At 43.7% G+C, this 12,108-nt stretch overlaps 1 protein-coding gene across 1 annotated transcript in view; it reads left to right on the forward strand.

Moving 5' to 3' along the window:
* The first annotated feature begins 1,003 nt into the window (after positions 1 to 1,003).
* LOC120840580 overlaps positions 1,004 to 12,108 on the forward strand; it is a 95,535-nt gene continuing 84,430 nt past the window's right edge. Inside the window, exons 1-4 of the mRNA XM_040211153.1 lie at positions 1,004 to 1,009; positions 1,124 to 1,278; positions 1,461 to 1,582; positions 2,910 to 3,131. Of these exons, the coding sequence (XP_040067087.1) occupies positions 1,004 to 1,009; positions 1,124 to 1,278; positions 1,461 to 1,582; positions 2,910 to 3,131 (505 nt within the window). The remainder of the gene's footprint in view (positions 1,010 to 1,123; positions 1,279 to 1,460; positions 1,583 to 2,909; positions 3,132 to 12,108) is intronic.

A 12,108-nucleotide genomic window follows, 5' to 3' on the forward strand; every position in this document is an offset into this window, starting at 1 on the left:
CAATGTTATAAACGACCTTGCCTTATAGACAGTTCATAGATTTGGTTTTGCAAATATTGCAAAACATTTGCTGTTGTGAAATGCAGTCCCAGGGACCCCTTATAGATGGCGCCGGCGTACCAGTGTGTTCTTTCGTCGTGCGAGGTCACATGAACCCGGTCGTAAGCAAGCGCAAGCATGTAAACTCACCTTATGTGCTTCTGAGCAACCCAGAGTGCATAGATCGAGGAAAAGAGTGAACCTGTCTGCACTAAGTCACCTTAGTCTGCACGGAACCTGTTCCAACATAAGATGAAAAAGAGCTGTCGCAAGTACGCCACTGTTCCTTACTGGTGGTTTTCTCCTCTCCACTTTAATTTTTTTTTGAATTTTATAAGCTAAAGTGAAAGTAGTGGAGGGCTTTGTGGAAATAACGTATTCTGCTATACTTGCAAGTAAAGATTCTTCGTAGGACTTTATTGTTGCATTTGTTGTTTACACTTAGACCTTCATCTATAGAGGTGAATATGCGACTGGTTTTTACTACAAAGTAGGGTTCTGTTTATTGTAAAAAAGGGACAGTTTTTATTCTATAGCAAACGTAACGAGATGCCTGAGCCTGGCAGAGTATTGCTATAGAATCAAAACATGGTAAATATATTTCATTACACACATAGACATATATTCTTCCAATGTAAATGATACAGATATTCCAACGTATCTCTAAGATACTATAGAATTAGTTTGTATCACGATAATCTCCAGTTCTGTTTCATAGACTGCTTATATAAAATAAACTAGATTTGTGACGCTGCATTCAGCCGGACCAACTTCTAATCCAAGCACGTATCTGCGTGCGCTAATAAATGCTTCGATTGTTTCTTATAAAAATGAAGTCCCGCTAGCAAATCATATTCAGCAATCACTTTCATTTACCATCCCGTCAGTGATAACTTTCTTTGCACAGGCAGCATAAAAATTAGAACAATGCTCGAGAACTCAGTCTTCCTTCTTCAAACTGAATATGCAGGCAAGCTAGTAAAGCACAGACGTTCAAGTCTAAAGAGTGATAACAGACAGGATAAACAAATATAAGAAACTCTAAACATATAAAAATTTTGTTTCTTAAACCACATCTTTGAAGAGGCGCACGTTCGGAACGAAGAACAGCCCGAAAGCTTTGAAAGAAAGCGTTTTCTTCGGTGATCAAGAAAACAGGGCTGAGCAGGAACCCTTCCAAACAAAGGCGCCTATAACTTCAAAGAGAGAAAGTCCAGGCCAGGGCGACAAGATAGCAAGGCGGGTTAACCTGAAAAATCAATAGGGGAGCAGTTTGAACCACAATTTTTTACGAAGCCAATAAGACAAAAACGAAACAAATTAACCGCTTTCAACAAACACCGTCCAGAACTATATATTTCTGGCCATTTGCTTTATATGTCATGCATTATTTAATAAATTCGCTTTTTTCTCACTTCCAGGGGTGTTGCCTGCGTTTTATTATATATGGCAACCTTTCGTACCAACGCTTTAATCCACGATTTTGATGGAGAGTGCAAAAGGTTTGGTCCTCGATTCGCTGCGTGGTCTCGGCCTAAACCAGGTCAGTATTCTCCATGGCGTTTTCGAGCGCTATTCAGATGTAAATAAATTCGTATAAATAGACCAATGAACGAAGTGTCTTGAAACTTCTGACAAATTTGTCTTTTTGTGGTGCAGTATCACACTCAAAGTTTATAGGTAGAACCATGTATCAGTACAAATTTTAAATCTATTTGCTTAAAAAGACCAATTTTAAATATTTTTTGTATTTTTTTTTTGTATGAAGAGCTGTACATTTGAAAATATGATATATTTTAAGTTCCACTTTAGGATGCAAAGCTAGGCCGTAGTCATTTGTTTCTGCCAGATTGTTAATCATTTGTTGGCATTTACTCAGTGTTCGTTTTATCATACACACGTCCAGATGGCTTATTTTGAGAAATTTAAGAAATCGCAAGTAAGAAAAAACATTTCCCTGAATTGAGTCAGGAAAATCAGCAATTTCTAGATATTACATCTAAAGTTTTATGTAGAAAAACTACAGCACTCGGCCCCCAAAAAAATTATTTCTGCTGGAACCTTGAGAGATTACTTCGAAAATTCGCCATTTTCCAACTGCCGCTTCGCCAGGCATAGGGTTACTATATAGAAGTTTGGCTCATTTAACCCTTTTTATCTTCGCTTTTCCTTCTCGAGAAAAAAAGAACAAAGAAAAGCTTGTATAGATCATGGGAAAGTATTGTGTTCCCCAAATCAACTGAGATGATCTGTCGTAGTTTTTGTGATATTGCTGGACCTGCCGCTCTGACTACGTGATGTCGTTTTATCCCCGATCACAACCTAGCATGGTGAATACATTCCACGTGCAGCGACTAATTTAGCTTGGAAAAGCTGGAAATGTATCAATTTTTTAGTAACCGAGTGGCGGCGCTAAGTTTGAAGAGCACTGTATATACATTTACATAAAATATCTGATAACGAAAGTTGACAAGAGCGCTTATTGTAATACCAAAGCGATTTTAAAACGGGTTGAAGGTTCACTATTAAGGCTTAGCAAATCATTTTAACATAAATTTAAGGACCATTATTATCTAGACAAATATTGCTTTAGGTTTGAGCGGGATTATTACGATAAAATTAGCTCAAGCAGTTACTCGTTTTACATTTTAATTTATTATTTCAATGACTTTTTATCGATATAGAATGCACTTTCATGTGGCGCCAACTTACCAGTTACAGTTGCTGGCAATACTAAATTGCGATAAAAGATAAATTTCGTATCCTGTTTAACTGCTTCATTCGGGATATATGGGCACGCAGCCTTTTATGCCCAAACTTCAATCATTAACTTCTTCCCTGCGTTCCCGTCTTTTTTGTTTTTGTTTCAGGATGGCTCTCTATGTTCAACCCTCTTCCTCCTGTCGGGCATAGTTACATCCTTAAATACGAATACCAAGAGATGTCGGCGAGACAGCCTGCCTGGGTGGAAGAATATTTTGACACAAAAAACCAGCGGGCAAAAATTATAGCTGTATCACTTGGTGTTGAGTTCGCAGACATTTACGACTACAAGTCACAAAGAGTAATGTCCTACAAAGCAAGGAAGCCATGTAAGTCTCAAGGTTATTTATTCAGAATTTGCTTGTTGTCAACAACGGAAAAAAAGTGGAAGTCGTTTACCACTCCCTGTAACGCCGAATTGGAGCGCAGCTCTTGAGGAGGAGGAGGGGAGGGTACTGAGGGCCACGTGTTCTCGGGGGGGGGGGGGTACGTGACCCCCCCCCCCCCCCCGAGGGCACGTGACCTTGGTGGGGTCACGTGGGGGCAAACACGTGCTCCCTCAGAAGTCACGTGGCCTCGGGAGGGGGTCACGTGACTCCCCAGGTCACGTGACCACAATGTTTCCGCTAGATTTAGCGGGGAAATTTTTTCTGCTAGATTTAGCGGGGAAAGATTTCCGCTAGATTTAGCGGGGAAATTTTTTCCGCTAGATTTAGCGGGGAAATTTTTTCCGCTATATTTAGCGGGGAAATTTTTCCGCTAGATTTAGCGGGGAAATTTTTTCCGCTAGATTTAGCGGGGAAAGTTTTTCACTAATTTAGCGGGGAAATTTTTTCCGCTAGATTTAGCGGGGAAATTTTTTCCGCTAGATTTAGCGGGGAAAGTTTTCCGCTAGATTTAGAGGGGAAATTTTTTCCGCTAGATTTAGCGGGGAAATGTTTTCCGCTAGATTTAGCGGGGACATTTTTTCCGCTAGATTTAGCGGGGAAATTTTTTCCGCTAGATTTAGCGGGGAAATTTTTCCGCTAGATTTAGCGGGGAAATTTTTTCCGCTAGATTTAGCGGGGAAAGTTCCGCTAGATTTAGCGGGGAAATTTTTTCCGCTAGATTTGACGGGGAAATTTTTTCCGCTAGATTTAGCGGGGAAATTTTTTCCGCTAGATTTAGCGGGGAAATTTACCCATAATGCACCGCGCGGTTACGCCGACGGCGACGGCGACGGCGACGGCGACGCCGCTCAAGCCGGAAACGGGCGCCTAAGAGCTGCGCTCTAAAAAAATATTCTACAAAACCATATTCAAAATAGCGTTTACCTTCTAATTGACCCGCTAATTTGTCAATGCAGCGTTAGTTGCATTGCCATGCAAGCGTTATGGATCGAGTTCCGTTCTTTGGGTTTTATAATTTGTAATTCAGTTGTTGTTGTAGTTGTTTTGCAACACTTGTTTGGAAGCTTTGTCGTGGGACAGATTAGTATTGTTAATGGCAAGGGCACTAACGCTAAATCCGGATGAAAAAAAACAACAAAAAACGAAAGCCGTTTACAATTCCCTGTAACGCCGGATTAGAACGCAGCTCTTGAGGAGGAGGATGGAAGCGTACTGAGGGATAGGTGACTCCTTGAGGTCACGTGACCTCAGGGGGGTCGTGTGACGTCAGGAGGGTCACGTGACCTTGGGGGGGGGGGGGTTACGTGGCCCCAAGGGGTCACGTGGCCTCAAGGGGTCACGTGACCTCAGGGGGGGTCACGCGACCTGGGGGAGGTCACGTGACCTGGGAAGGTCACGTGACCTGAGGGGGTTACGTGACCTTACGTTTACGCCGACGGCAACAGCGACGCCGCTCAAGCTGGAAACGGGCGCCAAAGAGCTGCGCTCTAAAAATATAAGTTATTACAAGGGCATTCTTTTGTATCTTGCAAACGTTCGCGCTCGAATATTACTTTAATTTTATATTTGAAAAACACGAAAGACTACAAAAGTAATCTGCGAAATGAAAAAAACTACCCCCCCCCCCCTCAAAAAAAAAGAAGAAACTGAGATAAATTTTGAATTTTTCGGCAATAAATAAGCTTCGAAGACACGGAACCTTTTATATACCATGTAATAAATCATTTTCGTCCGCCTACAACGACAATAGAAAAGTAATGTACTTGAGCACAAATAACCGGAGTTTAATAGAGAATGTGAAACGTACAATCAACATGCTTGCTTCAGAAATGAAAGGGTAATTTCTCGAAAACAGCATAAATAAAACCTAATTTTGCAAATGACGAGCATTTTTAACGAGGGTTTGTGAAAGGCTTTATTTTTTAGACTTGACAATATGCTACTGACAATTGAAAAGGTACGACAGACGTGTTATTCGAACTGATCCTGACCCAGAAGTCTGTAAGAATAAGTTGAACGAGTGCAACTGATACGAAACGTATTTACAGCGACGGCGGCACAGAAAAGTATAAGCTTATGCCAAGTGTAAACAGTGGGTTGAATGTAAAATCGCTTGTTGTCGAGGAACCAGTTACAGTGGAGCTGTCACTTCTTCCCTAAAAAGAAAACGAAAGTGGGTGGGAAATCAGCAGTGGATACGAACCATAATAAAGTTGCATCTTCGGCTTCTTAATTGCTAGCTGTACCCCCATGACATATACGATCCAACACAACGTCACTGTAGATGGGCGATATAACAATAATTATTTTAAAAATGTTCATGGCAGTTTGAATCTTCAGACCCATGCTCCCGGAAAAACAACCGGCCGCCGGATGACCAAAAGGCATGCTGTTTGAGCAATGCTCACCAAAATATTAGGCGATAGATAAAATAAGTGAACAGCGTTAAGTACTTGTTCTGTACTTTTTTTTATATGTATTATGCCCACTAAAAAGCAAGGCGAAAGAGTGTAAGCACGCACTAGATCCCGACACACCGCCGTGTCCTTGCGCCCCATATAATCAGCCTGTTTCGGTCACCATCGCAATGGCAACGAAGCATCTGCTGAGTGGACGTATAAGCGAACGCAGAGCCTGAAGCCAGCAACAAGCCCTTTTCTAAATATCGTCTTCTGAACTTTCACGAATAGCAGAGGATTCCAAACAGACCACGACGCGCAGAAACCTCTCGCTTTGCTTTGCCCTATGAAAATAGTTTATAAGGCTGAGGCTCGAGCTCGCGACAAGCCTCATCGGAACCGCCAAGGGTTCGGTTTCCATATCACGGGAAGGTGAAGACAGCACGCCAGAGGTTCGATTTATTACAATCCACCGGCATCAACACCATTTAGTCACTGTTGGCATCGACCGTCCTCACCGTCAGTAAGGAGTTTTCGTGGATCGTTTTCACTTTCCGATCCGTTCCAAGCCCGCCCAACTGTGCGAGCGCAGCCGGCTCCGCTTAAAGGGAATATGCAATGACATTTTCCTTTTGCCAGATAACTTTTACATTAAACCTTCAACGTTCACTGAATGCCGAACAGGCATCCGTTTTCGTCTCGGTTTATTAACTTCTACACAAAAAATTAATGCAATGTCAACTTTTTCTTTCTCTCCAACTGACCTCAAAACAAGCTGCGGCGTAATTTTGACGGTCGTGACGTGCTCTAGGACAGGGAACGGAAGTTCTCTCTGCGTTAGAAGAATTGGAGGGTTAGCGGCGGCCAGTTGGGGGTGCGCCGGTAGCTTTACTGCGCTGAAGGCACCGACGTATTTTTTGAATCGGCGCCTCTCATCGCCGCGATGCCATGGACACATTGCAGCTGAACGAAATTCCACAATATATGTTGCGCTACAGCGACAGCATGGGACTAGTCCCATACACCGGTATGCCTGTTGGAAAGTGCGGCGAGTCTTCCGGTGAAGACTCCAGAACTCAACCCAACTCTTATTGTTGGTAAAAGGCGGCCCGTGTCAGTCGTTTGCAAAGCGACGTAGATGGAATCGAATTGCCGCGGCGTTTTTCGCGGCCCCCGAGATGCAGGAGCAAGCCGGCGTTAAAAAAACATACGTTTGAACTACGACAGTGTCAGCAAGAGCCACGTAAATACCTGTTCACACTCGTAGCGGACGCGCGCGTTTGATGGAAGTGCTGTATTCGCGCTGTTGGTAAGCGTTTCGGGACCGATCTTCTACAATTGCAACTCGATCCTGACGTGACATTTGGCAAAGGAAGGTTGGACCGGCATTGCACGTAGCTCCCATGAACTAGTGACGTGCCGCCGTGTCAGAATCAAAATGGCATACTAATAACAGAGTGTACATACCGTGTTACGAAGGTAATCCATACGGCGTTTATTTGAGCTCTATATCACACAAAACAAGAAGATAGAATCGACGACAGTCCCTTTTCGACAACAGTGTTCGTCAACACTGCCTCGGAAAACAAGGAGATGATAAGGGGAAGAGATTGACCTCACCTGTTAATCTAAAATTGAGGTGAGCGATCAAACTATAATACGGGAAGGGTCCACAAGGATCGCGCGGGCATATTCCATTCAGCACGCCAGCCGGTCGTGGGCAGACTGTCTTGGCCGAGTACCGTCGAAGCAACGCTGCGCCGAGTCGGAGTGCCTGCTAGGCCTATATTCTGCGCAGCTCGCTTGGTCGGAGGATTCGTGACCGTCGTAGCTTTTCTCGGATGTTTGTGGATCCAGCGTACGTTCCTGCTTGTCGCGGTCTGTTTCAAGTGCTTTTTTCTTGCTGCTTGAAGTCGGGACGTGCGAGAAGAACACAAAGAAAAATAAACGTTCGTTGGTCGTCGCTCCTAAGCGACGCTGGCAGCCACTGATCTCTATTTTAGTAGGCTGGATCGCGGATTGGGAGCCCGTCGGTGTCGCCACCGGCGGCCATTGCTTGACACCAGGCAATACACGCAAGTCTATGGCAGAAACGCACAAAAGTAAGCATATTGCAGCATGTAGGCTGTGCTCGGAGGCGAGTATTTTATGATGCGCTGCGATCCTTATGTCGGGTGTTTGGAGATCGAATCGGTATTTGTCAAAACTCCGGTCGCCGAATAAAAAAATCAAACGTACTGGATCACCTACGGCTGAGCCTGGCTGAGCTGGCACGCTTGCTCTCGTAGTGGAGTAAACAAAGGAACTTGCCGTCAATGAGACTGTCCTCGGGGAAGGCCAGAAGTCGATAAATGACAAAGAAGTTCCATCTCGACAGAGGCTTTCCGGGACTGAGCGAATTCCGCGTAGGAAAGCCTTCGAGCTTGTCGTCTGCCAAACCCAACTCAACAAAACCGCCACTGACTCCACGGTAACTCTAGGTAACTCTCGCCTCATTGAGCTGCGCTACAGCGGAGTCACTCTCGACCACAAAATATTTATTTATAAGAACTGCGAGGGCTGTCAATTTTAATGTTTGTACGCAAGCTATTTGACAGACTTATCGAAAAGCATGCAAAAAGTTTCAGTGCCGACAACGGCTTAGAAACAGGGGAAAACGTCACTTTTTCTCGTTCTTCCCATAGAGTCCCATGCATTGGCTGGTGTCAATCAATGGCCGCCAGTAGCGACACTCGGCCCCAGCTGCCGAGGCCGCGGTCCGCGATCCAGCCTACTACAATAAAGATCAGTGCTGGCAGCCATGCTGATTTGATCGTAAAAAGTGCTGAAGACAACTCCGGAGCTGGCTCTCAGCTTCATTTACCACACGATAGATGGCGCTTGGCTCTCAAGCATTATCAAGTTTGGCAATTTTCGCCACGCATCTCTAATTATGCTACAAAATGTGGATCTGAATATTATTTAACAATTTTTTTAGGAAACATTTGCCGGCTATTTATTGTTTATGATCGCGGTGCTGGTGAGGTAGGCGCTTACCCAATAGGCGCCGTGGATCCGGCTGACGTACTGCAGTTCCGCGGATGAATAGCAGTGAATAGGCAGAGAGCTTTCGATGGAAAGAAGGCGCAAAAGAGTCCTGTTTTCTTTTAAAAGTTCTATAGCAGAGACATTTTTTTTGGCTCCCTATTTCTGTGTTTTTGTGTTTATTTTCACACCTTTTACGACGTGTGGTGGATGAAATTCGATTTCAAAATCGTTTCATGGTCCCTTTAAGCTCAGAGCGGCCGCGCATGCGCACTGGCAATTGAGCCGCTTCTTAGAGTTGAGGTGGCGCACGAAAGCGGTCTCCTAAAACTTGCTAATGTTGCGGCCCGTCCGGATTTGACTATCGTTAAGGCGTTGACTTTAGTAGACGTTATTCAAAAAAGCTTCGAGGTACACCTAAGCGCTTCTTATGAGTTTTGAATACGTAGGCATGCACGCCGCTCTTCCGCTCCCTTCTTTCGTCGACGTTCGAGCGCGAGCGCGCTGACCTTGCGCGTGGAACAGTGGAGCCGCTGCCTCGCGGACACGCAGCGCTATGGGGTGGTGGTCGTTGAAACTGACGCGCAGTGGCCAATAGGGATCTCGTCGACGCGCGCCAGCCAATGGGACTGATATCGAATTCCATCACCTTTATTCCGCTCCTTTGGGTTCGGGGAAACTAGGTGCCGTTTTCTAGGCTTTTCGCGTGGTTTGATAGCTGGGAGCTGGCTTCACTCGGAGAAAGGATTTCAGGTGCCGTTTGGCGTGGTTTCAAAGCTGATGACGTCGACTCGCTTTATGGGACAGGCTTTCGCATTAAAAGTCCGTCGGCTGCTGCTGGCATCAGAGTTTTATTTCGTCCATTCCGTATGTGCTTCGTTTCCATGGTGACGGTGATCATAGCAGACAAATTTTATCGTGCAGAAGCACATAGATGCGGCGAGATAACGTGCGTGCTTCAGCTTTTTGACCGTGCCTTTCAATGGGCGGAACGTGAGCAAGAAGTGATCGAAATGAGAACTTTCGGAGATGCCCGATTTCCTCGGCCCCTGATATTTTAACAAGCCTCCCTTAAAAAGCGTAATTTGAGGTCAGATTGAAATCTTGTTATTGTTTTCCGGTAACATGAGGATAAACTACCGTTGCATTCCTTTTATTCCTAGTCGGATACAACCTGTGATCCTTATTCGAAGTCCGATACATCCTGTAGTGATGTATCCTAGTCGGATACAACCTGTGATCCTTATTCGTAGTCGGATACATCCTGTAGTGATGTATCCTAGTCGGATACATCACAACCCGCAAGCAACGAAACGAGACCCGTGAAAACAACTGTTTTTGGGAAAGATCTGCTTAATCAAACGCATATCGCATGTAGCTCAGATGTGAACCCTGGATGCCTCTCCGGAAGACGGAAGCTGCTGGCCGCTGGGTTAACAACGAATCCTGATTCGATAGGTTTACGAGACTTTAGCCGATATTTAACACCGTGAATGCCTTTATAATCTAAGTATTACTTTTGTAAAGGCCCTATGCGTGACAAGTTTGGGGTTTTTTGTGTGGCTATATTTGGTCGACTGGAAGCCAAAAGAAACTTTAAAAACTTCAAGTTCCTATCAAGGAGGGTGAGGCTCGGATTTAGAAGTAATCTCAGAAATATGAACCGAGGTTTTTTGGCAAGAACGTCACTCGTATTGCACAAAGACGTACGGTTCTTGAACGGGCCAATGAATCCATAGGAGGACGCGGTCTTGAAATACGCACGCGCATTATGTCACCGGCAAGTGGATAGCATGTAGGATATCCAACTGTTTAACCTTGCCATTCTTTAGAGCGCTGTGTTCAGCTTTGCTGCTGATGACTGAATATTGGTAGCCGCTGATCTCGCAACCGGCCGACAATCGGATTAATTGGTTACTTTCGCCACTTGAATGACTTGCCCGCATAACCTAGTATGCACGCTACAATGACTTTGTGGCTTTGCCGACAACTATACAGTCTTCAACAATATGAAAACCCATATGACGGTGCAGTTTCAGAAGGCCGTGTAGAATTCGCACTGGACATGTCCGCGTTGCTTGGATCAATGTCTGCTTTCCGCCAATGGACCTTTTATATTGTTTCATATTACGCATCTTGATAACATTTTAGTAAGGTCAAAAATGTTCAATTATTCTCGCAACCGTTTTTGTGGAATTTTATAGACCTTTTTAAAGAAATTACTTTCCAAGCAAACAGACTACTTCAGGAAAAAGCTAATCCACGTTCTAAATTAGATTTTGTTCGATGGCTTTTACGGTGATCGTTTAGTGGTTAGCAATTACGTTCATGTAGTATATATCACAATCTCTATATGTAAGCTAATAAAACATGTGGCTAATTATATCCGAGAGTATAACTTTGTTAACGCCTTTTCGGTACAAAGTTTCAGAGGGGTTTCTTTACCACAATGCAAGCTGTAAAAATAGTTCATGACTCTGCAACCAATTTTGACAAAACCGGATAGGCAGATGTTATTTTCCTTGATTTTTTTAAAGCAATTGGCATGTCTTTATGCGGTAAGCTTGTTTTTTAACTAGGGCGTGTTGGGATTATTTGAGATGGTTAGCTTGACAGGGTCGTCCTTGTACGATCGAAGACAGTTTGCTTATAATTGTGGTCTTGCCACCGCTGCCCTGGGGTTTTCTTCTATTGTTCGCCAGGATGGTATTCTTGGTTCGTTTTTTAGCTTGTATAAATCATATCTAAGTTGTGAGCTCCAGTGTGAATATCCAAGTATTCGCAAACGATTGTACATTGTCTCTGTAGGTAAAAGGGTCAAATATTAGATTATACTTGTTTTTCCAGCATCGACAGCTAGGGAATACTGTGGGAAATGCAGCTAAATTCAGGGAAGACCGATCATTTCCGCCTGAGAAGAAAGTTTTTATTTTAAAGGTAACAATTTTCCACAAAAAAACAACCTGGGAGTGAGTTAAATAATTTGAAGCAACCAAAGTAGAAAGGGAAGTTTGCAGATGATTGTCATCTTGAAAGTTGGTCCGCAAAGACGTACTAGTTTCAAATAGAGCTGAGTTTTTTGGGGTTCTTTTTGTGTGCCTTTTGTGGGCATTTCTTGGTTTAGAATTGAGCACCCAATTTTTAACAAAGGGAGCAAATAGTGTTGATTTGAATCGTTTTAATTGTTTTTTGAGGATGACTGTTGGTTTAAAGAGGAAGACCAGGTCTTTTGTTGAGTGATAGGATGCTGGATTGGAAGAGTACATTTTATATGTGGCAGGTAGTTGGCGAGCTTGATTTTTATGAATTTTTGTGATTTAATTTAGATTGCGCAAAATTGTGTCATGATTTATGAAACTTTCAGCTAATATACATTATTGATGAACTTTTGGCTAGAACGAATTTGAAGACGTATTTTTCGAGTTTTTCATTTTGAAATCTCCTAAGACGGACTTTAAGACTTGAGCAATACTCGAAGGACGCAGAAATTTTGT

The sequence above is a fragment of the Ixodes scapularis genome, unplaced genomic scaffold (assembly GCF_016920785.2).
Source record: "Ixodes scapularis isolate PalLabHiFi unplaced genomic scaffold, ASM1692078v2 PGA_scaffold0__279_contigs__length_252992795, whole genome shotgun sequence".
In the NCBI taxonomy this organism is placed as follows: Eukaryota; Metazoa; Arthropoda; class Arachnida; order Ixodida; family Ixodidae; genus Ixodes; species Ixodes scapularis.